Source organism: Ursus americanus, chromosome 3 (assembly GCF_024610735.1).
Source record: "Ursus americanus isolate L20-20 chromosome 3, mUrsAme1.1.p, whole genome shotgun sequence".
Classification (NCBI taxonomy): domain Eukaryota; kingdom Metazoa; phylum Chordata; class Mammalia; order Carnivora; family Ursidae; genus Ursus; species Ursus americanus.
Genome location: NC_142129.1, coordinates 27,361,560 through 27,389,236, shown reverse-complemented (window position 1 = coordinate 27,389,236; position 27,677 = coordinate 27,361,560). Strand labels below are relative to the sequence as shown.

General features: G+C 38.0%; 1 protein-coding gene across 9 annotated transcripts in view; it reads right to left on the bottom strand.

Annotated features, from left to right (window-relative positions):
- The window catches only part of SLC13A1 (solute carrier family 13 member 1), a 120,950-nt gene extending 93,504 nt beyond the window's left edge, over positions 1 to 27,446 (bottom strand). For all 9 annotated transcript variants that reach the window (XR_015723881.1, XM_045792741.2, XM_045792745.2 and 6 more), the window contains exons 1-2: positions 27,310 to 27,446; positions 4,906 to 5,034 (exon numbers count right to left, since the gene is read on the bottom strand). Coding sequence is in view for 8 of the 9 variants with exons in the window: in XM_045792741.2 (XP_045648697.2) it covers positions 4,906 to 5,034; positions 27,310 to 27,408 (228 nt within the window). In the remaining variant the exon portion in view is untranslated. The remainder of the gene's footprint in view (positions 1 to 4,905; positions 5,035 to 27,309) is intronic.
- Between the last annotated feature and the right edge of the window lie 231 nt (positions 27,447 to 27,677).

Sequence of the window (27,677 nt, the reverse complement as noted above, 5' to 3'; positions counted from 1 at the left end):
ACAGAGATAGAGACAGCCAGCGAGAGAGGGAACACAAGCAGGAGGAGTGGGAGAGGAAGAAGCAGGCTCATAGCAGAGGAGCCTGATGTGGGGCTCGATCCCATAATGCCGGGATCACGCCCTGTGCCGAAGGCAGATGCTTTTTTTTTTTTTTTATAATGATTTTTTATTATATTATGTTAGTCACCATACAGTACATCCCCGGTTTTCGATGTAAGGCTCGATGATTCATTAGTTGTGTATAACACCCAGTGCACCATGCAATATGTGCCCTCTTTACTACCCATCACCGGCCTATCCCATTCCCCCACCCCCCTCCCCTCTGTAGCCCTCAGTTTGTTTCTCATAGTCCATAGTCTCTCATGTTTCATTCCCCCGAAGGCAGATGCTTAACCGCTGTGCCACCCAGGCGCCCCTGAAATCTATTTTTAAGATCAAGGTAATCATATTTCTGTCTCAAAATGGAATTTCGTCAAGAAACATGCACTTTTGCAATCAGAGCACCTGGGTTCTCTCTTAGCTATATAATGTACCAGTTCACAACCTTCCTACAAGTCAATATACTTACCCATTAAAGTTCAATAATATTTCACAAGTTTTTGAATTAAATGAGATTTTTAAGAAAAGTCCATTATAATGCATATGATTAGAAATAATTATATCATACATATTTTGTTGTTTTAAAATATATTTATTTATGCTTTGTTGCTAATTCCAATGGTCGATTCCCAGTTTTCACATTAATTGACCTATTAACAGATTTGACACATTTGATCTTTGCCTCATCCTTAAAACATTTCTTCACTTGGATTCCAGGATCTCACACTCTCCTGGCCTTCCTCCTACCTCAATAACCTATCCTTCTCATTCTTCTTTGCTAGTACTTTCTCTTCACACCAAGCTCAGTTCTTTGTCCTCTGTTTTGTTGTTGTTAGTTTTAAATCTTCACTCACTCTCTAAATCACCTCATCAAGTTTTAGGCTTTCAATACCACCTATATGCTGATGATACTCAAACTTATATTTCCAGCTCAGCTCTATCTCATGAACTCCGGACTCATTTGCATTTAACTGCCTACTCAACGCCTTCACTTAGATGTCAAATAGTTATTTCAAACTTAGTGTTAAACTTTGTACTCCCAGCGTCAGCCTCTCTTCTGCAACAAGCCTACTCTGCCCATCGTTCCCCCATTTTGAGTGATGGCAATGGCATTTTTCCAGCTGCCAGGTCAAAAATTTCTGAGGCATCCTTGAATGCCCCCCCCCTTTTTTTCACCCTATCATATGCTATGTAAAATCATACAGGAAGTTTTGTTGGTTTTATCTTAAAAATACATTAACAATATATTCAATATCCCCATTACTATCCCTGGTCTGAATTACCATGGTCTCTCAACTGGATTATTGCAATAACCTGCTACCCATTTCCTTCTTTCTGCCTTGTTTCTCAACACAGAAGTCCAAATTATCCTTTTAAATAAAAGTCAAATTGATCATGTCACCCTTCTACTCAAAACTCTCTAGAGGGTCTCATTTCATTGAGAGTTAAAACTTTACGGTGGCCTACTTTGGGCCTAGATGGTCTAGTCCCTCCACAAATTATCTCCCTGACATCACGTTCTGTCCTTCTCCCCTTCACTCATTTTGCTCTCATCACACTGCAGACACACACCTGCCTTGAAGTCTTTGTGGTGGGTATTTGCCCCTCAGCAATGGTTGTTCCCCAGATAGCCACATGACTAACTCCCCCATCTCCTGTAAGTCTTTGTTCAGGTATTGACACCTCACTGAGGTCTACTCTGATCATCCTATTTATATCTTGTTGCATTTTTTCACAACACCAATTACCTCCTCAGTATAATTTACCTATACATTAATGTATATTTTTTATTGTATCTTTTCTCCTGGGAAGACAAGGACTTTTGTCTATATTTATTCATTGCTATATTCCCAAGAGCCTGGCAGTGTCCTAGCACCTAAATATTTATCAAATGACTTAGTAAATATGTAATATAATGTCTGCATATACATATGTATACCTCCACATTTATATGTGTAAAGTTTATATGTAAACATATCTTCAGAGCTCTATACAGCCTTCTCTTTGGCCACCATAGTTTCAAGCTCTGTGTAGAGCTCTGAACTTAGATGAAGACATTAAAGACATATTATTCTCAATGGCAGAGTTGAGATTCCAATATGCTTCAGTAGGCTGGCATGATAGTTTAATACCTTTAACTGTGGATATTAAAACTCATAAGAATACTTGATGCCTAGTATGTATCATTGTTCATGAATATTATTTGATTTGATTATTACAACAACCCCTGAATTATGTGGCATTCCCTATTGATAGATGAGAAAAAAAGAGTTGCTAAGGGACATGATCAGGATCATACAAATAATTAGTGGTGAATATCAGGTTTTAAGCTCAGGTCTTCTGACTAAATCTCTAGACCTTTCCCTGTAGCTTTGGTCAGATATTTCTTGTAAAAGATCAGTTGCCCTATCTGGAAAGAGGATCACAAGACTGAAGAAAAGTTTTTTATACTAAAATGCCTAAGGACTTTGATTTGTTGTAAGTTCCCATTAAGCTTACGGTGAAAGAAGTCACATAAAGTTTAAAATGAATTGAGGCTGAAATACCAGAGGGGAGATAGACTCACTTAGCTTTGCAACAATCAGAATGTTTCTAGAGTGATCTATTCACCCTTGCCAATGTGCAAATAATAATACTAATATATATTGAGTGCTTACCACATGACAGACATTACATTTATGAACTATTTAATCTGTAAGTATTAATCTGACAAAATAGAGGCAGTTCCAGGAAGAGGAGTGAAGATGGTGGAGACGAGGCAGGTGGAGGTGGTGGGGTTAAAAAAGGGAGTTGAGGTCTGGAAACCACAAAGACTGGAGTTGGGATGACTTAAGGAGGAAATGATATTTATTTTCACATCCAAGCAACATTCTCATATGGAAAAAATATGAGGTTTTTGTTGTTGTTATTGTTGTGTGTGTGCTTGTGTGTGTGTGTGTAGATGTTTAGAGAAAAGTTTAGAATCAAAGTGACTAAGTTTTACACTTGGGCTCAATAAAGGTGAGTGACTTAAGTATTCAAAGTTTTCAAAAATGATACGTATTTCCTTGTGGGGTATTCTGGTCCCATGCACAGGAAGCCTTTAATCATTTCCTGAGTGATCTCATCTGTAAGAAATATTGGGAGGAGGAATCCCTGCCCCAGGAAGAAATGACCCAGAAGAATGTGTTTCCAAGTCTAAGATTCTATGACTGTTGAATTAGTCTGAAGCTGACACTTACAGGGGATGAAGGACTCCCGGGACAGGTACCAGCAGTCTGAGTCATGTACCTGCTGACAGTACTTAGAAGTTTGCTGCCTCTAGCTGGGCCTCCACATCCTGTGAAGAGGCCAAGATATTTCTTCGGCAGTGCTCACACAGCCAGGCTTTCCTAGGCCCCCTTTTTCTCCCGTCTTCCTCTAGCCTATTGCTACAGAAATGCCCCAATTCCAGTTAATCTTGCTTCTATCTCAGCATCTTTTAAAAAGTCAATTTAGTCAGTTTTATTTTTATTAAATCATAAGAGACAAATATGTCACTGTTGAACTTAATTATCTTTGGAGGTACAACCACCCAAGCCAGCAGAACAGGGGTTAATAACTTGACACATTATTTCTGAGAACTTGCCAATCCTTTCTTTTTAAAATTTCCTTTACTAACCGCTATGTAGCATATTGGAGAATTTGAAAAACTTCTTCAGTTACAGAGCCCAGATTCTGTGGGACAGCAGAGTGTCAGCACTGGCTGCCCTCTCTTCCCAATCAGTGGTGCTTAGAAACAAGAGTCAAGGTTAGGAGGGAAGGAAAAATGCAGTAAGAAAAGAGGAGCAAAATGGATCTGAAATGCAAAAAGGTGATTTGAACTACAAAATGAGGGAGAATGACATGAAGAGAAGGAAAAGAATACCTTCTCCCACAGGACAAAAAACCCCTATATCATGGACTCATTAAAAAGAAAAATCTCCACCCACATTACAAGACAGATGAACCTCAAGATAGCAATATTGGACTCTGGCAGAAGATAGAAGTCCAACGGTGATCGATTGCAGGGACTGGCATCTTGAACTTGGCATCTTTCCTGAGACTCTTTCAGCTGTGGTTTAGGAAGTTGTGTGCTGGGTGGCTGGAGACTGCATGAAGATAGATATTCTGATTTCAATGCATTTCATGCTTTTAATGGGAAACTGAATCCATTTTCTTCAGACAGGTACCCTTAGATTGTATAAAGGTAAGAAACACCTCTCAGCATGAATAAACTCCTCTCAGCAAGAACAAAATAGAAATACACATGAAAGTTAATTTGGCTTTATCTTTTGAAATGGCAGGTTTCTGGAAAAGAAAACAGGGTAGCTTTTTCTTCATTAAAAACAAAAACTGCTTTTCTAACACTGTGTGAGACCAAATTCTGCTGAAAAGAAAAAGCTAATGCAGGATGTGAAAGGGTTGGTCCTTTTGTTGGGAGGGAGACACCAGGCACAGATATCAGCCTGGGAAGGCAGGACATGCATTTCTCAACAAGATTATTGTTCCCCCCCCCCTTTTTTTTTTTCAAGATTTATTTATGTATTTTGAGAGAGAGAGAGAGAGAGGGAGAAAGAAGGGGGAGGAACATAGGGAGAGACTCTCAAGCAGACTCCCCACTGAGTGCGGAGCCTCACACAGGGCTTGATCTCAGGATCCTGAGATCATGACCTGACCAGAAACCAAAGAGTTGGTCCCTCAACCGCCTGAGCCACCCAGGGTGTCCCTCTTGTTCCCTTTCAACACAACTTTTCTCAGCACAAAATAAGGAATCTAATTATGACAAACATTTGCAAGAGGACTTACGTTCTTAGAAGCCATGATCCCAAACAATGGAAACATTAAACCAGGCAGTAAAGCTGTTACTGACAAAGGCAAAGCTTCTGTAAGCCAAAATATGGCAACGACAAAGAGCGTGTAGGCACATTCTGCTTCCTGGAAAGAACAAAGGAAAAATGCGAGGTGAAATAATGAGGCTGGGAAATCATCATTTAAATCACAACCACATTTGCTGAATGGAGCTGTGTCACTAAGAAAGTAAGAAGAAACTTGAAGGCCTCCGCACCTATGAGTTGGGCAGTAAATAGTTATTTCTTAGGGATTCTAAAAGCCAAAATTTAGTACACATGAAAAACCAAAACCAAACAAACAAAAATCCTCCTTCTTTGTTTCTTTCACATTTCCTTCGAAACAGATAATAGTGTATAATCAATTTTCTGTGCTCCTTTCAGTGTGTATGAATGCTTGTGTTCACCTTTATTTGCCTATAAAATGCACTTCCAGTTCTTTTGGAGTGCATAAATAGTCAAGTTACTGCCTTTCCCCTGGGACAAGACATATGTGACTTTTATTTGCATTCCCTGGTGTCTATTGGTTGGTACCAGTGTATACCTGTCTTCTCTTCCTACTAAAAGGCAGAAATAAACCTAGAGAAAACCTTTTACTGTGCTTTGTTCTAGAGAAAGAAGGACAATGCCAAGTTATAGGACATGGATGAGACTAAGTCAGCTTCTAAGTAACATGGACCTGGGGGTTAAGAGCCTCCTGCTTTGCTTTTTAGAAAGACAACTGAGCTTGACTTATTTCACTTAGCATAATCCCCTCCAGTTCCATCCATGTCGATGCAAATGGTGGGTATCCCTCCTTTCTGATGGCTGAGTAATATTCCATTGTATACATGGACCACATCTTCTTTATCCACTCATCTGTTGAAGGGCATCTCGGCTCCTTCCACGGTTTGGTTATTGTAGAATTGCTGCTATGAACATTGGGGTGAATGTGCCCTTTCTTTTCACTACATCTGTATCTTTGGGATAAATACCTGGTAGTGCAATTGCTGGGTCATAGGGTAGCTCAATTTTTAACTTTTTGAGGAACATCCATACTGTTTTCCAAAGTGGCTGTACCAACTTGCATTCCCACCAAAAGTGTAAGAGGGTTCCCCTTTCTCCACATCTTCTCCAACATTTGTTGTTTCCTGCCTTATTAATTTTTGCCATTCTAACTAGTGTTAGGTGGTATCTCAATGTGGTTTTGATTTGTATTTCCCTGATAACTAATTGAACATTTTTTCACATGTCTGTTAGCCATTCGTATGTCTTCTTTGGAGAAGTGTCTGTTCATGTCTTCTGCCCATTTTTTGACTGGATTACTATCATATGGTTTCACTTATATGTGGAACATAAGGAATAGCCTGGAGGACATTAGGAGAAGGAAGGGAAAAATAAAGGGGGGGAAATCAGAGGGGGAGATGAACCATGAAAGACTATGGACTCCACGAAACAAACTGAGGGTTTTGGAGGGGAGGAGGGTGGGAGGATGTGTTAGCCCAATGATGGGTATTAAGGAGGGCATGTATTGCAATGAGCACTGGGTGTTATATGCAAACAATGAATCATGGAACACTACATCAAAAACTAATGAAGTACTGTATCGTGACTAACATAACATAATAATAAAAAAGAAGTACTGAAAAAGAAAAAGAAAAAGAAAGACAACTGAGCTCCTGAAGAAACACAGGGAGACTCAACAAAAATGAAATTCCTAGTAGAATCTTTTACTTTGCTAGGTATAAAATTGTGTATTGCTGTTTTAGGGCATTGTTAAAAAATGGTTGAGATTTGGGGTTCAAGATGGCAGAACTGAACTCACTTCCCCCCACAGACGCAACATATCTAAAGCTACACATGAGATAATTTCTTCTGAAAAATAAACCTAAGAACTAGCTGAATGGTTTCCTTCATAGCAAAGGATAAAAGAGCCACATCCAGACAGGTAAGAGATGTTGCCTCACCAAAAACCCCATGTGTGGTATGGTGACCCACAACTGAGAGGTATCTCAAAATATGGAGTTTCTCCCTGAGGAGTGAGGAGTTTGTGTCCCACATCGGGCACCTCAGCTCTTGGGATCTCCACCAGTGAGAGCAGCTCCTGAAATGTCTGACTTTGAAAACCAAGGAGACTTAGGTTCAGGAGAACCATGGGACTGTAGGGAATGCAGATTTTACTCTTTGAAGGCTCATGTACAAATTTATACACCTTGGGACTCAGCATAAAATCAGCAGTTTGAAAATTTCCTAGACCATACATGAAGGAGAGTCATTTGCTAATCTTAACGAGTGTCTCACAGAGGGGCAGAGCCTATTAGGACTCTGTCCAGGGATAGAGGTGCTAGTTGGTGTCATTTTTGCATTCTTCCTTTATCTTGCTAACACTAGTGGGTGTGCCCCACTCGTATACTGCTCCTGCATCCCTGTCCGAGCTGGGAACCTGAATGTCCTGCACTCATAGCCCTGCTAAAGCCAGCAGACAAGTAGAGGAGGAGATGCCCCATGAGTGCCTGGCTCTGCTGACCAGGGAGGATAGCATCTCTAGGCCCTAGAAATCTGAAACAATTGGAAAGATAGTTGTTGGCAGGCTACCACCTCAAAAAACAAGAAAAATCTCAAATACACTAACCTTGCACCTAAAGGAACCAGGAAAAGAACAATCAAGTCCAAAGTTGGTAGAAGGAGGAAAATAAAGATCAGAGTGGAAATAAATGAAACAGAGACTAAAAAAACAGTAGAAAAGATCAATGCAACTAAGATCTGGTTCTTTGAAAAGATGAACAAAATTGAAAAACCTTTAGCTACACTTACTAAGAAAAAGAGAAAAGGCTTAAATAAATAAAATCAGAATGAAATAAGATAAGTTATACCTGACACCAAAGAAATACAAATAATCATAAAAGACTACTATGAAAAATTATACACCAACAAATTGGACAAACTAAAAGAAATGGATAAATTCCTAGAAAAATACAATCTTCCAAGACAGACTCATGAAGAAATAGCAAATCTGAAAAGACCAATTACTAATAAGGAGATTGAGTCAGTCATCAAAAATGCCCAACAAACAAAAGTCCAAAGAGCTTCACCAGTGAATTCTACCAAAACATTAAAGGATTTAATACTTCTCATTCTCAAGCTCATCCAAAAATTGAAGAGATAGGAATGCTCCCAAACTCATTTTATGAGGCCAGCATCACCCTGATACCAAACCCAGAAAAGGACATGCGAGAAAAAAAAATTACAGGCCAATATCCCTAATGAACATAGATGCAAAATCCTCAACAAAATATTAGCTAAGTGAATTCAACATTACATTAAAAGGATCATGCAACATGATCAAGTGAGGTTTATTCCAGGGATGCAAGGATGGTACAACATCCACAAATCTATCAAGGTGATACACCACATTAACACAACGAAGGATAAAATTCATATGATCATCTCAATAGATGCAGAAAAAGCATCTGACAAAACTCAACATCTATTTATGATTAAAAAAACCTCTCAACAAGGTAAGTATCGATGGAATATACCTCAATATAATAAAAGCCATATATGACAAGCCCACAGCTATCATCATACTCAATGGTAAACAGCTGAAAGCCTTTGATCAGGAATAAGGCAAGTGTGCCCATTCTCACTACTTCTACTCAACATAGTACTGGAAGTTCTAGCCAGAACAATTAGGCAAGAAAAAGAAATAAAAGACTTCCAAATTAGAAGGAAGAAGTAAAACCATCACTATTTGCAGATGATATAATATCATATAGAGAAAATCTTAAAAGACTCCACCAAAAAAACTATTGGAGCTAATACACAAATTCAGTAAGTTTGCAGGATACGAAGTCAATATACAAAAACTGTTGCATTTTATACAGTAACAATGAACTGTAAGAAAAAGTAATTAAGAAAACAATTCCGTTTATAATTGCATCAAAAAGTATAAAATACCTGGGAAGAAATTCAACCAGGAGGTTAAACACCTGTACATTAAAAACTGTAAGACATTGATGAAAGAAATCAAAGAAGACACAAATAAATGGAAAAATATTCTGTGCTCCTGGTTTGAAAGAGTTAATGTTGTTAAAATGTCCATATTACCCAAAGCAATCAATAGATTCAATGAAATTCCTATCAAAATTTCAATGACATTTTTCACAGAATTTGAACAAACAATGCTAAAATTTGTATGGAACACAAAAAGCCTCAATAACCAAGCAATCTTGAGAAAGAAAACAAAGCTAGAGGCCTCATGCTCCCTGATTTCAAACTATATTACACAGCTATAATAATCAAAACAGTATGGTATTTGCATAAAAACAGACTCATAGATCAATGGGACAGAAGAGAGAGCTCACAAATAAACCCAAATATATATAGTCAATTAATTTATGACAAAGGAACCAAGAGTATACAATGGAGAAAAGACAATCCCTTCAATAAATAGTATTTGGAAAACTGGACAGCCACATGCAAAAGAATGAAACTAGACCACTGTCTCATACCATATACAAAAATTAATTCAAAATGGATTAAAGACTTGAATGTAAGACCAGAATTTATAAAATTACTAGAAGAAAACATAGGCAGTAAGCTCCTTGACACTGGTCTTGGTGATACTTTTTTTAGATCTGACTCGAAAGGCAAAAGCAACAAAAGCAAAAATAAACAAATGCGACTATATCAAACTGTGAAGCTTATGCATAGAGAAGGAAACTATCCACCAAATAAAAGTCAACCTAATGATGAGAGAAAATATCTGCAAATTATATATCTGGTAAGGAGTTAATATCCAAAAAATATAAATAATCCATAAAACTCAGTAACAAAAACAACAATTAAAAAATAGGCAGAGGATCTGAATAGACCTTTTTTTTCTTTTTTCTTTTTTTAAATTTTTATACAAATTTTTTATTATGTTATGTTAGTCACCATACAGTACATCCCAAGTTTTTTATGTAAAGTTCCATGATTCATTACTTGGGTATAACACCCAGTGCACCATGCAATGCGTGCCCTCCTTAATACCCATCACCAGCCTATCCTGAACTCCCACCCCCTCCCCTCTAAAGCCCTCAGTTTGTATATACATTTTTTAATAATGATATTTTTTTATTATATTACGTTAGTCACCATACAGTACATCCCTAGTTTTTGATGTAAAGTTCCATGATTCATTACTTGCGTATAACACCCAGGGCACCATGCAATACGTGCCCTCCTTAATAGACCTTTCTAAAGAAGACATTCAGATGGTCAACAGGCACATGAAAGATGCTCAGTATCACTAATCATCAGGGAAATGCAAATCAAACCATAATGAGATCAACCTACACCTGTCAGAATGGCTATTATGAAAGGAGAAGAAATAAGAAGTGCTGGCTATGATGTGGAGAAAAGGGGAACCCTCGTGCTCTATTGGTGGGAATGTATATTGGTGTAGACACAGTGGAAAACAGTGTGGACATCCTTCAAAAAATTAAAAATACAACTACCATATGATTCAGTAATTCCATTACTGGGTATTTATCTGAAGAATATGAAAACACTAATTTGAAAAGATATACACACCCCTATGTTTATTGCAGCATTACTTACAATAGCCAAGGTATAGAAACAACCTAAGTGTCCATTGATGGATGAATGGATAAAGAAGATGCGGTGTAATATATAGAGAGAGAGAGGTCATACACACACAATGGAATACCTCTGAGTCATAAAAAATAATAAAATGCTGCCATCTGTGGCAACATGAAAGGCCCTCAAGGGTATTATGCTAAGTGAAATAAGTTATACAGAGAAAGACAAATACCACATGATTTTACTTGTATGTGGAATCTAATAAACACATAAACAAACAAAATCAGACCAAGCCAAACTCATAGATAAAGAGAACAGATTGGTGGTTGCTAGAGGGGAAGAAGTTGAGGAAGGTAGACAAAATGGGTTCAAGAGGATCAAGAGGTGCAAAATTCTGGTTATAGAATAAAGAAGACATGGGGATGTATTGTATAGCATGGTGACTATAGTCAATAATATTGCACTTCACACTTGCAAGATGCTAAGAAAGAAAACCTTAAAAGTTCTTGTCATAAAAAAAAAATGGTAACTTTGTTTGCAGATGGTAACTAAACTTACCTGGTGATCATTTCACAATGTATACAAATGTGGAATCGTTATGTTTCATTATACCTGAAACTAATATAATGTTGGATATCAATTATACTTCAATGAAAAATGGCTGAAATATATTATTATTATATTTGGCTTATCTAAATAATTTTGAAATGAAATCACCTGGAGTGTGCTAAGTGATTGACAAAAGTTAGCATCTATTACATGGCTTTGTTTTGCATTGCAAATTCTGAGTTGCATGTGAAAAATTTATAAAAACTGCTGTCTGAGTTTAATGAGGTATTTTATTTATGGTTTTCCCGGGGCAATAAAATGTCTAGCTCTGCTGTCCTCTGATTCACCCACGTCAGGGTGAATCCTCTGAGCTTGGTGTTTGGTCACCTAGTGTCCCTGCACTTTCAGTGGGATGGTCTAAGAAATCCTTAATAAACTAGGAGTATGTTATGCCTTCACCACATTATCTTTTCAAAGGAGAAAGAATAAAGGTGTTTGGATGTTAACAGTTTTATAGAGAGTCTGCCTCTGTAACCTTGACAATAAAACAAGGAAACAAAGCTGGGCCTTGACTAAAACTTCCTAATTTGCTCTGGATAGAATTTGTGAATACTAGCTTAACTAACTAATTAATTAATTATTTTAAAAAGATTGTTTTTATTTATTTTAGAGACAGAGAGAGTGTGAGCAGGGTGAGGGGCAGAGGGCGGGGGATAGAATCTCAAACAGACTCTACACTGAGCATAGAGTCCGACGCAGGGCTCTATCTCATGACACTGAGATCATGACCTGAGCTGAATCAAGAGTCAGACGGTAAACCAACTGAGCCACCCAGGCACCGCAATACAGCTTAATTTAAAATCCCAATGCATAAGAATGACCAGGCCTACATTTTCTCTTGTCAAGAACACATGAATAACCCAACCTCCTTTTGAACTTGTTTTCTATCATACTTTCAAGAACCTGGATTTCAAAGATAAATGAACCCCCTTACTGTCTTGCTGTTTAGCCACAGCCAGATCCTCTATCTATCCCTGTCATTTTCTCTCTCAGGTCTGCCCCTCACCCTCCACACCACTTCCTCCACTGCAGGCAAGGCTGTTCCACAACCACACTGTCTTCCAAGGATCCACTTTGATTTTTGCATTCCCTTGTATAGAGCCAGATTAAGGGCCTAGCCACCCTGACAACTATTTGGAGCACCCATCAGTAAGGGACTGCTAAAAGAGAAAAATAAATAGAAAATCTGGCGCTAGCTAATATAACCCCAGTTTCATTTCAACATGGGCCTACTTTGGCTAGACATCATAGTCTGCTCAGATGTGGCAACTTTTAAAACATAATAAAAAGCAAAATTTCAAGTATTACATTGTTAGTTTCCCTAACAACTTCTGACTTAAAATCAAGTCAGTGATTTTCAGTTGCTTATCGGAAATAATCTAAAATCCTCATCTTGCCTTCAAGGCCACCTTCACTCTAACTATAATAAGACTTACTTGACTTACCCCAACACTTCCTGACATCATATCTCTATTTCTAAAGAGTTTATTTACATGCCTTCATGATATTTGGGTTCTGATCCCAAATCCCCATCATGCAACCTTTTTCTGAACTTTAATACATAATGTTCAGCCAAATAGTCATACTGGTAAGTTCCCAGATGCCCGTAAGTCACAGCTTCTAACTGCCTGTAACTATGCTCTGGACTCTTGGACCCTTTGACTCAGTTTGACTATTGAGACGAAGCAGCAAGCTGATGACCAAGCCTAACAAGAACATACAATTTATTTGACCCATGGTGGTATGTATGTGTATGGGTTTCATTTGAATCATGATTTACAAACCAACATATTTCATATTAAAAATAAAATCTGAATTTCTGACTTTCCTTGAAAAACTAAGGAATTTGGTAATATTAGGATCATATTCTTTCACGTCAACAATTCTTCAGACTCAAGGAGAGCTTATCCTTTAAAGACAGACTTGTGCTTTTCAGTTCTGCACAGCACGACTGCACCATTTTACTTTATTCTCTTTTCTGCTTGGCCTTTGTTAGCATTTGAATAAAATCTCTGGTAATAAAAATGCTACCTCCTTGCAAATAAATCTTGTTTTAACCATTCCAGAATCAACACTTGGACCGTTTGTTTGAATTTCTCTGCCCAAACTCCTAGTTTGGTCCATGGACCAGCAGCATCAGCATGACCTGAGAGCTTGTGAGAAATGCAGAAATCAGGCCCTTCCTCAGATTTACAGAATCAGAATCAGCATTTTCAGGTTCCCCAGGTGATTCTTAAACAGGTTCAATTTTGAGAAGCACTGGCTTACTTCCTCTTCCAGACCTTCCCTTTTATTTTTAACTCTGGGTCCAACTTGGAAACTGGACACTTGCTTCCAGGTAATGTCCTGCCCAAGCTTAATCTCCAGATTCAGAACGTATTTTGAAAAGTTGCCCATCCTTTAGTGTTAAGGTTCAAATTTATGTCTTGTCTATGGAGCTTCTCCCAAACATTCATGCACATTTTATATTTCTGCATATGAGTCCCAGGAGGTTATAATTGCCGCTGGCTAAGGCACCATATCTGCATTGTCCCTAAGAGGTGCCTTCCCAGAACTTGTGGGAAATGCCCCATTTTTCATAACTTAATGAAAGCTCAAAGTCTAGAAAAGGATGAATACAGAATTATCCAGAGGCTAGGGCTGGATGGGTAGGATAGCAATCCGTCTCAGTTTTCTTGGGATAGTGCTGGTTTACACCTGTTGTACAGGTGTCTCCCTGATGAGCAATCCTTTTCATTCTCAAAAGTGTCCCTCTTTGACTGATAAATTACACAGACATCCTATTGATGGGTCCACCATCCTAGGACTATCTCCTTCCAATTCCTGTTTTCTATTATGTGATCTTTCTTCATCAGGCTTCGAGTCATGGGCAGGAAAGTGTTCTTTCCCATCAATACTCTTCAGGCATTTAACAACAGAAGGTTAATCCAGATACAGTGCAAGCATTTTCTTTTAAGAATCTAATATTAAAATGTACATAATTATTTTTTAAAATCAAAGATCTATGAACATTCTTGTTAAGAAGAAGTAACAAAAGACATAGGAAAACATTTAATTGTTTTCCGTTATCCATATATATTCAAAGAAACTAATATTAGGGTGAGTAATTGTCAGTGAACAGGTTCTTCTGATGCAGAAGAAAACATGTAAGTTGTGCTGCCATTGAAAATGTGTCTTGGATATCTGATTCACAGAACCAGCTCTGTGGTAGAGGAAAAATTCCTTCATTTTGTCAGTAGAAATCCGGAGACTGACCCATTACTTCTAGCTATACCATCTTTGTCTCCTGTTGATCCCTTTAATTTTTTGTCTTCCCTCTCTCCACCTCCTTAGTAATCCCCCTACTCCTAAAATAGAGCCGCTCCACCATTACTGCCCCTACCCATCACAACCACCACTCCCACTACCACAGGCAAACAATGAAAAAGCAACAATAAAAGAAGGCCAATTGTCAAGTCAGTTAGACTGTGGGTGAATTGTTTTCCCCCCTCTCTCAAATCCTCTTAAGTCTAGGGGAAGTTGCTGATATCTTTATTAAAATGAACTCTGCAACCATAACAAGTAATAATTTGAATAAAATTTTGTTCTAGAAATAGCAAAGCACTTTGATACATGAGTTCTTGAGCTGAATTAGAGCAAAACAATAATGTAGGCTTCTTTTTTGTTTATTGTGATGGAAAATAAAGAAAGAAAAAAAGATTCAAAATTCTGACTAAGACTGATCTTACAAAAAAAGATTTTTAAAATCACGATTCATTCCCAAAATATTACACGAAACAAAGGGTGCGGGGAGTTGAGAGGGCTTCCTCAAATAAAAATACCTCAAAATAAAAGAACAAAATTTTCTGTTCAAAAATTTATATATTTCCTACCATTTCCAAAAATTATGTGGGTAAGTTCAGCAAACAAACCACATGCAGCCAGACATAGGCAGTTGTGCAGAATACAGATGTTGTAAATCCCATGAGGTGTAATGTCACTTAACCAGGGTTTCCTGCTCTGTGTGTGTACACCGTGCCTCCCTGGCTCACTTGGGGGCACCCCCGCCTTTTCTATTGTACAGAGATTCTCTCATTATACCAGAGAGATGAAGCTATTAAGTGCAGACTGATTCCCAATATGGATAGGAAATTCCTATTTCCTGACAATAAAGAAAATGTATGAGAAAACTTCTAGCAATATAGCTTTCTTTTTCTTTATTTTTTTATTATGTTCATTTAGCTAGCATATAGTACATCATTAGTTTTTGATGTAGTGTTCAATGATTCATTAGTTGTTTATAACACCCAGTGCTCATCACAACACGTGCCCTCCTTATTACCCATCATCCGGTTACCCCATCCCTCCACCCCCCCTCCCTTCTGTAACCCTCAGTTTGGTTCCTGGAGCCCAGAGTCTCTCACGGTTTGTCTCCCTCTCTGATTTCTTCCCATTCAGTTTTCCCTCCCTTCCCCTGTGGTCCTCCGTGCTATTCCTTATGTTCCACATATAAGTGAAACCATATAATTGTCTTTCTCTGCTTGACTTATTTCACTTAGCATAATCCCCTCCAGTTCCATCCATGTCAATGCAAATGCTGGGTATTCATCATTTCTGATGGCTGAGTAATATTCCATTGTCTATATGAACCACATCTTCTTTATCCATTCATCTGTTGAAGGGTATCTCGGCTCCTTCCACAGTTTGGCTATTGTGGACATTGCTGCTATGAACATTGGGGTGCATGTGCCCCTTCTTTTCACTACATCTCTATCATTAATAAACAACATATGGCTTTAAAATCAAATAAGGTTTACTGCATATATTATTTTCAACTTTTTTCACTCATGTGAAGAATGCCTTTTTACTCTATCATTTTACTCATGTATTTCAAATGCATTCATGTTGATACATGTAGACCTATTGTTAATTCATTTTAAATGGACATGGCATTTCTTTTAATGAATATAACACAATTCATTTGTCTGTTTTTCTACTGAAGGCTGTTTAGGGCTCTTTCCCCCAGTTTTTCATTATTATAAGGCTATAAACATCTTTTTACCTACCTTTATGTGGATATAGGAAAGAGATTTTCTAAGCTAGAGTATAAAAGTAGTAGTGAAATTTCTGAATGGAAGGGGTGGATTCTAACTGTAGTGGGTATTGCCCAATTGCTATCCAAGATGGTTGTATCAGTTTATATCAGTACCAACAATGTCAGAACTTTCCATTTTACCATCCATTGGTATATTGGGCTAATTTATTTATTTCACAGTCTGATGGTATGAAAAGTTCTTCTCAATTTAATTTGTATTTGCTTGAATACCACTGAAGTATTTTTTCATGGTTATTGAACATAATTGTTTCTCTCCTGCAAATTACCTTATTTATAGCATCTTACCATTTTTCTTTTGCTTGTTTGCCTCTCTTTTTCATGAATTTGTGGTTATTTTTAGATTCTTAATATTTTTTTATAAGTTAAATATTTGCAAATATTTTTCTTAATTTCTGGCTGATTTCTGCAATTTGCTTTATTCTATTTGTGGTTGACAATTTTTATTGCAGTTATTTTAAATTCTTTGTTATTATTATTATTATTATTATTATTATTTTTGCTTATTTTTACTATCTTGTATGAGAAATTCTTCCTTTATTACATCATACTCCCATGTTTTTTTCTAAAGTTTAAAAATTTTCAAGTGTAGGGACTTGATTTATTTGTATAGGAAACTGATACCTTATTTTTCCTAAATGAGTAGCCAAAATGCCCTGGCTTTTTAAATTGGATGGTCCATCTTCTCCCCACCAATTCCTGTTGCTCTGTATTTCCTATGTCTAATTTTTACAAATTGCAGGCACATATGTTTCTGGGCTCTTTATTTTGTCCCTCAATCATGGCCACCTTTTAAAAATCACTTCTTGCAAAATTATTAAACTCTTTTAATTATTACAGCTTTTCAACAAGTTCTACAATCTGTATCTCAAGTCCCTCAAACTTGCCTTGATTCCCCCATTGTTTTTCATTCGATTTGGAGTGCTTTCATCGCTGTGTTGATTCCATTCTCAGTCTTTCTTTTCTATTATTATTTAAACTTTTCTTTCTTTTTTAAATTTAAATTCAATTAATTAACATATAGTGTATTATTAGCTTTAGAGGTAAAGTTCAGTGATTCATCAGTCCTATATAATACCCAGTGCTCATTACCTCACATGCCCTCCTTAATGTCCATCATCCAGTTACCCCATCCTTCCATCCACCTCCCCTCCAGCAACCCTCAGTTTGTTTCCTATGATTAAGGGTCTCTTATGGTTTGTCTCCTTCTCTGATTTCATCTTGTTTTATTTTTCCCTCCCTTCCCCTATGAGCCTTTGTTTTGTTTTTTAAATTCCACAAATGAATGAGATCATATGATAATTGTCTCTCTCTGATTGACTTATTTCATTTAGCGTAATACCCTCTAGTTTCATCCATGTTGTTGCAAATGGCAAGATTTCATTTTTTTGATGGCTGAGTAGTATTCCAGTGTGTGTGTGTGTGTGTGTGTGTGTGTGTGTGTGTGTGTGTGTATGTATATGTATGTATGTATACACACACACACACACACACACACACACACACACACCACATCTTCTTTATCCATTCATCTGTCGATGGACATCTGGGCTCTTTCCATAGTTTGACTATTCTCAGTCTTTCTTAATTGTCTTCTTGCATGTTGAGATTGAGTGGCAGTTGTTTTATTTTTGTGTTTATTCTTTCTGTATTCTTTATTCCTCATCTAGAAGCTTTACAGTTGCCCTCAGCAAGTCCCTAGCTTCCCATCTGGAATATCATATCTTGGCAACCAGGGGTCCTGCCCTACCAGCCAATGCAAATCCAATCATAAATAATAGCTGGATCCAATTGCTTGAGTCAGGTCCCAGTGGGGAGGCTGGGAAGTGCCTACCTCCTATGAATGCTACCACAGACAGTTGTCTGTGTAGCTTTTTTTTTTTTTTTCATAGCAAGAAAACTACTGTCTGGCCCTTAATTTGGGTCATTGAACCTGACTGACCCCAGGATGATGTGGGAGCATTTTCAACCACAGGCTCTCACCTTCACTGCCCTTATTTGCTTGTCTGACCCATTCTGGCCGACAGAAACATGTATTTGCTTTGTGTTTAAAGTGGAGAAGAGTTGGGGTAGAGGTGTCCTAATTGTATGAACTTCATCTGCACTGCTGATCATAAACTTTATAGATAGAAGAACTTATTTAAGAGGTGAAGTTATCTAACAAGTAAATAGACAAATCTACTTTTCTGACTTATGAATAAGTACAAGGATGGGAAAATAACATTTATGAATGCCTACTACGCATTCATATACAGATACAATACTTGGTGTTCCATATGACTTATCTTAGTTAGTCCGCATCAACATTCTTTGAGGTGGGTATTGTAATTCCATGTTCAAGTAGGGATCAATGATCACATTGCTAGTCTGTGGTAGAGCCGGGTTTCAATCCAAGCAAAAATGCCACTAAAGCATATATTTTGTTATTTATTGCTCTATTCCCAGCACTTAGAGCAGCGCCTGGCACGTAGTAAGCACTCAGTAATATTTGTTGAATAACTTTTCTTCTCAGTTTTTCTGTGTTCTTCCTACAGTTGTTTCTATTGATACGTTTTGATCCCTATATAAAAGTTCAATCACTATCCTAAACATAAAATTCTTCAACATAGGAACCTCTTTTCTTTGCCTTGTTTTCTTTTCTGTTTTCTCTCCTACTTCCTGGCACCGGATATCTTAACCCTCGCCCAGTGGGTGAATGTCTCTCCAATTTTCCTGGGGCTCTCATCTCTCTTGCTAGTAAATAAGAACTGGAGCTAAAACTTTTCCTGCATTGGTTACTTCCTCACAGCCAACACTTTCTTACATCCCCAGGCCCCATTTAACAGTGACACAGTCATATCTTGTCTTAACCACCTCAAGCAAGTGCAGCCAGTGTACTTGCTGCAGAGGTAGGAAGGCAAATGAAGCTATGACTAGGCAATTTGGATAATGGTTTCTCCCCCACAAATTCCAACTGTCAAATTGTCTTGGGAAGTGTGGCTGATTATATTTAAAAATCACCTTGGTTCTCTTTTAAATTATACCTCCAGATGGAATTAAAATAAAAACCAGGCTGTAAAATATAGTTTTTCCCCCCTTCCCTCCATTTTTTAATGACACTCTGACTGATATTAGGGAGCAATTTGGCTGATGAATTAGTACGCATGTGGGTATGATCTCTCAGCACAGCTTGAGAAAAGCAGGACCAATCATAGTCCTCACTCACTGCAACTGATTTTCTAAAGAGAACGCAGAGCAATTAAGAAAGGAGAAAAATCATGCATTTTAAATCTCGGTGCTACAAGAAAAACACTATTATTATTTGACAGAGCCCGTAAACGGCTTTGCATGGTTTGTGATACACCTACCCCTTCTGCTGCAGTGATTTCTCAAGACTCAATCCATATTAATTGCAAGGCTTAAAATGATTAGAAATATTCTCCTGTCGGAAGATAAAGAGCAAGGAGGAGCTCAACTTACAAAGTCAAGGAAAAATAACTAGCATTTCTTGTTAGTTTTGAGCCCAAATGGATAGCAGGGAAAGGCAACTGGTGGAGCCACTATGCCAATTACTGGAGAATGTTTAACTCCTTTTCATTTCACCTCTGCAACTAATTACCAATAGATGTGCTGACTTCACCCTCAGTGCACACAGTGGAACTAGAAATGACCACAGAGCTCACCCAGTTCTCAACCTGAGAATGCATTAGAGGGTGATCAAAATGCAGTCTGTGGATTAACTGCTTCAGAATCATAAGGAGTCTGTTAAGTGTGCACCGTCTTGGGCTTCACAGCCCGAGCTTGTGATTTTGAACAAGTGGCTCAGATAATCTGGGGCAGCCAATCCACAGATAACATTGAAAACTCTTTTAAGAGTCCTGTTCACTTTACATATGAGGATATGGGCCGGGGTAGCATGACAGAATCACTTCGGGAGTTTTTCCAAATATGCGAGATAAGTCAGGGCAGCTGACGGTATGCTGTGGCAAAAGTCCCTAAATCTCAGCAGCGTAGACAACCAAAGTCTATGGCTTGTTCATACTATCTGTCTGCCATGGGTCACGGTTACCCTGCAATCCAGGCAGAGGGAGGCCTCATCTCAATTTATGCTTTTGTAATTGAAAACCCAAAAACAATGGAGCGAGGGAAACTGTGCACAAGCTTTTAAAGATCTGATATAAATACCATTAAAGAAGGAATGTCCTTGATGGGCTTGGGAGTCGGATGGACTTGCATTTAAATCCTCTTACTCCCTTTATAGACTGTGTGATTGGGCAAATTACTTAACCTCTATCATTAAGTCTTTGCTTCTCTGTAAAATGGGGATGATACTGAGTATTTCTAAGGGTTGCTATGAAGCTTATAGTGGATATTCACATTCATTATCGTTACCAAGCTAGGTATAAAAATGTACCATGGAAAGAAAAAAAAAGACACCCTCTTCTTACACCAGTGTTCTTGTTCTGTCCCTTTGCCACACTGGTCACTCTATTTGAAGTTCTTTCCTTTCATCATCTTCTCTCTCCCACATCCTATCTTTCCTTCAAGATCTGGATTAAGTTGCCCTCATCCTTCTGCCATGGGAAATCATCAGTCATTCATTCAGCGTAGTTATCAACTATCTACTGTGTGACTGGCACTATGTTCTTAAAGCATTTACAGTCTGGGGGGAAGGAATGATGAAAGCAAAATGCATACTATAACGCAGGCCGAGGTATCCACAGTGAGCGCATTGAGGAGGATTCTCAGTTTGTATCACTGCCGGAGCTGCCTTTCTCAAGAAGGACAGAGCAAGAGGAGAGAACACTCCAGGACAAGGGTACAACACGTGCCAAGACTGAGAGGCAAGAATAGCCATGAATGGTCAATAGTAACCCCGGGACTGCAAATAGTGAAATATTGCTAATGTGGAAAAGGTGAATATGGGAGACAGGTGTTGGGGGCTTGGGGGAGGGTTGTTAGGACAAATAAATGGCAAAATCTTGAAGTTCCATCAGTGTATACATGTTTTGTGTAGATATTTTTTCCCCTTTAGGCAAAAGGGAATCACTGAAGAAGTTTGACTAGGGGTACAATAGGACCAGATTGGCATTTTAAAAATAGAGCTCCGGCAGGAGACTTTGGGGAAAAGACTGTGAAATGGTCCATGGGAAAGAGAGATGGGACAGGCTCAAGGAAAGCAGTGCCAGGAATGGAGAGAAAGAAGCAGATGGGGGGGGGGGCGGATTTAGGATATGAGACAACATAGTCTGATGATTTGCAGCATCTGAGATGACACACAGGTTTCAGGCTGGGGATGGGGTGAAGCCTAGCAGTGGGGCTGTGTGTGGTTGGGGGCATGGAGGCGCTGGGGGAGGATGAATCCCCAGAGATTTATCTACCTTTTAATTACACGTCTAGACACAAATGATTTGTTTAAATCATTTGGCACTTATTTATATACAACTTTACTTTGTGATTAATGTTTGCCACAGTGTATATTGACTTTTCAGAAACTGTGCAAGCTACTTGAAAGCAGAAACGTTAATTTAAACTTACATTTATTCCCACAGTCCACTTAGCACAACACCTTGGGCTTAGCAAGTTCTCATAATATATTCATGAAAAAATATACATCAAATTTGGATTTCCTAGTTTTGTTCATCTACCACATTACTATTAGCATGATTTCTATTTTTTCTTTTCTCTTGCCCTCCATCATACTGATGCTCTTTTGTGACTAAAATGCTTACTTTCTTGGAGTTTACAGCATTTTCCCCCTTATCTTAAATCTCTACTGTATTTTAAACCAACATTTAAAACAGTATCAATTATTTCTATTAATATGTTTATTTGACTAGTCCCTTTCAAAGTTCATTATGTTTTCTTGGAATTCCTCCCTTTCCACTTCTTTCACTTGTAATCATATTAAATTCTCTCCCCTTTATTTTCATTTTCTCTGTGAGACTTCCCAACATACCACTTCCCTCCTTCTAGTAGATTCTTAATCACTTACAAGTTTGCATTTCTCTATGAGCACAATATTTCTCCTGGTTTTTTGTTTGTTTGTTTGTTTTCGTTTTTTGGTTTTTGGGTTTTTTTTTTAGATTTGGCACCATAAGTCTCTCATTAGGTATCATTTTTTCTATTTATTATAATTTCTATCATAACTTTGAAATTCGTGATATAGCAGATGAACATATTGTGAAGGAAGAATAAGTAGCACATGACAGCTGCAGAAATATAGCCAGCCCTTAATGCTGTAGTTCCTCCCTCCCTATACTCATGCTGTGCCTGTGCACTAATGCTCTGCTGTGCTGACTCTCCCATTCTCTTTTCTCTTTGAGTCTTTCTTAGTGCAAAATATTTTGCAGAGAAACCCTGAAGTATCTGAAAGATAACTGAAATCTGAAAGACAACTGAAGTTTTACAGCTGATCAACTAGGGCATGCTGCTCAATATCTGTGTGTCTATTTCCCTTCTCCTTATATCAAAATGGGATCCTGGGGCATCTGGGTGGCTTAGTTGGTTAAACGGATTAAGCATGGGACTCTTAGTTTTGGCTCAGGTCAAGATCTTAGGGTCATGAGATGGACTGGGAGTGGGGCTCTGCTCTCAGGGCAGAGTCTGCTTGAGATTCTCTCTCTCTCTTCCTCTCCCTCTCCCCTCACTTATGCTCACATGCTCTCTCTCTCTCAAACAAAAAAAGAAATCTAAAAAAAGGGGGGTCCTAATTAGAGATAAACTAGGGATAAACCAGACAGAATGAGATATACCTGAAGAAATGTACTCTACGCACAGAAAATATTATTGCTCAATTTTCTCCACTTACTGCTCCTCAAAAAACCCTGGCCTTCTTTTTATCTCTTTGTTTTATTAATAGAAATACAAAGAAAAGTCAAGAATTGAAAAACTGAATAAGGAAATAGTACAGAGTACTGAGAAAAGTAAAAATTAACAAGATACTAGAAATAGTAATAAAAGAACAAAGTTGCACAGAGTATATCACTGGAACTATGGCACATACACTAGGCCAATTTTAACTTTTTATCTGGGAATACTTAAGAAATTTCCTCTCCAAAATGAGAAAAATTCAGTGCAATTATTAATTTCATTTAAATATTTACACAAATAGGAATTATATTACAGGCTTTTTTTATTGATCACTAACTACTAATTGGAGAAAGACTAAGACTACCTCTTTGTTTATGTGACAATTAAAAAGACAGCATTTCTGATGTTTCAGGGTAAAGCAATAAGAAAACAGGATTCCTTTAGTAAAGTGACATTTACCCCAATGTATTAGGAGTATACTTATTACAATACTGTGGAAGCTATAAAGACACAGATATTCAGTTGTGGATGAAATCCAGCTCTAGAGTCAGACAGATGTTGATTGGAAACATCTATATGGCCACATTTTGATAATCTATTTCCTTGTTTCTGTCTCTGTTTCTAATCTGCAAAATTGGACTAATAATTATACCTAATTCGTAAGGATTAAATTTGAGCTCCTGTTTGACTTAAGCCTGTGAGCATATTCTGCTTTGCTATAAAATTTCCAGAAAAACATTGAAATACACAGTCTTAAAATTTCTTACAACTAGAAGATATTAAGATACCAGCCTAATGCTGTGACTCCAGGTGAAAATCTAGGCACAGGTATGAAGGGAAGGGGCAGCATATCCTGACAAGCCAACATGACCTACTTCTATAGCTGGGGTTCTGGGACATTCAGCAAATGACACGTAAGACTGCTACTTCAGTCCTCATAGACCTGTCCCCAGTGGTTAGAATCACTGCAATGTTCTACCTTGAAGACATTGAGTAGCATGTGGTCAACTGAGGAAATGGCTAAGATACACATCATCTGTGGTTTGACCTGTCAAAAGTATTATCACAAAGAGAAATACCCGAGTTGTTGATAATGACTATCAAGCCACACTTTATATAACTCTTCAAAATAGAGGGTAAATCTTCAAAAATACAAATATAGAAAAGACTAAAACATAACCACTGTTAAAGCATGAATTCTGAGTTCTAACAGAATCTGTGTTTAAATCCAGTTTCTACAGCAACTATGTGATCTTTGTGGGTCATATATCTTTAAGCATCAACTTCCTCAATGCAAAATGGGAATGATAGAACATATGTGATTGTCTTATTGGTTTGTAGTGAAGGTTAAATAAGATAATTTGGATAAAGCATCTGGAAGAATGTCTAGAACAGAGGTATGCTCTGCAAAGGGAATCCCTTCTCCTTCACTTTGAATATTACATTGCAAAACCACTGAGGGTTTCTTATCATTGATGCCACATTTCTGAACTGGGATGGAATCAACATAAGGGTTAAAGCCAGTCTGTAGAAACAACTCAATAATCAGTAGAAAAATGAAAAAAAAACAACAACAGTAATTCATTGTTCATTCTACATAATATAGATTGATATTTTGTTTTGTTTAAATTCTTTGGTTGTTCTAATACTGAGCGTTTAGAACCATTGCGTTCTCCAGTTCAGTAACCTGAAAGTTACAATTGATTGATTTGTATCCATGTCAAAGTGTAGCCTCTACTTTAAGTTCATACCCTCCAAAGGCCCATAGTCTTTGAAAATAAAGTTCTGCTTTCATTGTAAGTAAGAGTTAAAATAATATTCTCTGAGTTTGTTTAGCAGTTGATTGAATGATTAAATATGCACTTGAAATAGCCAAAAATGAAATCATGTTATTGTACTAGGAAAAAACCTTCATATTAACATTGATTGAGTTTTAACAAATGAGTTGATTAGAGGAAAAGGAAAGAGGAACACAGTTCATCAAATGCAACTTGATGCCAGGTCCTTGGTTTCTCCACAGACCTAATGTACTCTTGTCATAGCACCTTGGAAAAAAAAATCAATAACTAAATTTCTTGGCAAGAATACACTTTCTGATTAATGAATCATGCACGGAAACCACTGCTTTTTATTTATTTAGCTGTTCTCCCTTTCAAAGAATTTATATTCACTTTGTCTGAAAATTATGGGAGATAATCAAAGTGTCATGCATGTGTGCGTCAAAGAAGCAGCACAGATGATATGCAGGCATAGCCTAAGTTTGTACTGACTACTTTAATTTCTGATTTTCTCTGCCATAAGTAGGACTTATGCTGAAACTAACCCAGAAATATTAAAATATAGCAGGGATCCAGGTATAAACCAGGATGTATTCACAGAATAGCAGAATTAGCCAGGTCTAGGAATCCCATGAGACCAGGGGAGTTAGAAGAAAAGACCATCATGCATGGTAGATAGAATAACAAGTCTTTGAAGGGGGTTTCGGTTGAGCATTCAGATTAGAGTCCTGTGTCTGTGACTCAAATTTGTCATCTAGTGGCTACCAGAGACTCATATAGGAGTCTTTAGAAGTAGCTGGAGTGGGAGGAGAATGGGGTGATGGAAAGAATCACACAAAATTTGAAAAACAACACCAACCAAACCAAAACAATGGACTGTGGCTATTGTTTTCACTAGAAATTCTTTAAGGCTTTGAGGGTTCAGAAAGATGTTTGACCAAAAAGGGTGGGTAGTCCTTCCCTTCCTCAACAGGGAACTGTGAGGTATCAGTGTGAGGACAGGCCCAGCCAAGGAAGCTGCTAGAGCTGGGTGGTTGCCCTCTGCAGCAGACAACCCATAACCAGGGGCAGCAGAGACCAGTCCCTTCTCCAACTTTGCAGACAGAAGAGACCATGGTAGAATCAAAAAGGACTTTTCATTAGCTCACATGAATCTCTTTCAGAGGTTCCCAGAGCAGTGGTAGACATTTCAGGGCAGACTTTTGAGGATCCATCGTATTATAATTACTGTGATTCTATTTTAACCCAGACTGGTAAAACCTTGATTAACACTTGTTAGAGAAGAGCATCAGAAAGGCATCATGGGGTGGTGGGAATTGTACCAGCTGTGGGTCAACACATTTAGGGAGACTCTTGTGGCCCTACTTACTGTGTGCCAGCCACTGCTCCAAGTAAGTACTTGATGAGTGCTTATGCATTTAATCGTCACAGCAAGCCTGTTACTATCCCAATCTTACATATGAGAAAATAGAAGCATAGAGAAGTTAACTAATTTGCCCAGATCACTCAGCTTCTAAGTGGTATACCTGGGACCTAATGCAGAAAGCCTAGCTCTAGTGGTTGTCTTCTTACCAACTGACACTCATCATGCCTGGTATAAAGAAGGTGCTCATTAAATGTTTGCTGATTCAGATCATTTTAGCATGGGATTAAAAATGTCCTGGGTTTACTGTTCTGGATTTAGTAGAATGACTACAGTTAAAAGCAAACAGAAAAATGCTTATAAGTATACCAAAATGAAATAAAATTTCAAATGATCAGAACATGGTGTAATAATTCATTAAATTTTCTGATTAACCAAGGAAAATTACTTTATGCTTTCAATGTTTTCTCATCCCATAAGGAAACTATATTTCTACACCCACTCCAAGCCATAGAGCCGACAAGTAAATTAGTCTGTGCTAGACCATGGGGCTTCTGGTTGTTTTCTAGCTCTTCCCCCAGTATCACATTATTGCCTGGGCTTGGGAGATGGAATGTGCTAACCCAGGATCCTCCTTGGAGACTGATAACCAGAATGACAAGATCTCAAGGGTTATGCTCCTTTGCTCTTCCTCTCATCTAGTAGCCAGACAGAACAATTCTGACTGAATATGTTATTTAATGATTCTAGCTAGTCATACTGAGAATCAACCAACATTAGCCATTAAAAAGGAGAAAAAGGGGCGCCTGGGTAGCGCAGTCGTTAAAGCGTCTGCCTTCGGCTCAGGGCGTGATCCCGGCGTTCCGGGATCGAGTCCCACATCGGGCTCCTCCGCTGTGAGCCTGCTTCTTCCTCTCCCACTCCCCCTGCTTGTGTTCCCTCTCTCGCTGTCTGTCTGTCACATAAATAAATAAAATCTTTAAAAAAAATAAAATAAAATAAAAAGGAGAAAAAAAGACAAAACACAATGTATGACCATCCTGACTTCCAACTCAAAGTGCCGCCACCCCCCAAGCAGCTCTGAATTAGGCAATTACATAGAAACAATAAAGGACAATTAAATAAACCAGGAAATCCACCAGCCTGTTCTCCAGGTTCACTTACCTTGGTGCGAACGATGATTGGCAATGGCAGTAAAACCAACAGAGTGAAAACTATGAGGAGAAACCGGCGATAAACTAAAATATGACTGAGGACTTTCATTGTCCTGAGCAGGAGCCTTTGATAGTGCTCTTCTCAAAATAAGGTAGATGTTAAATAACCAATGTGGATTAATATTTCTCCAGCCCATCATCATCATTTACTGCCCCAGACTGATCAACATGAGTTAAAATTAAATCTTGATTTTTATTGTTTTACTGTCACAATTAACGTGGCAAGATAAGCCCAAGAGTGTTTGCGATAAATCACATGCCACTTGGTAGTGTGACTTTTGAAAGATACAACTGTTCTTTCCCCATTTAATTTGCTCA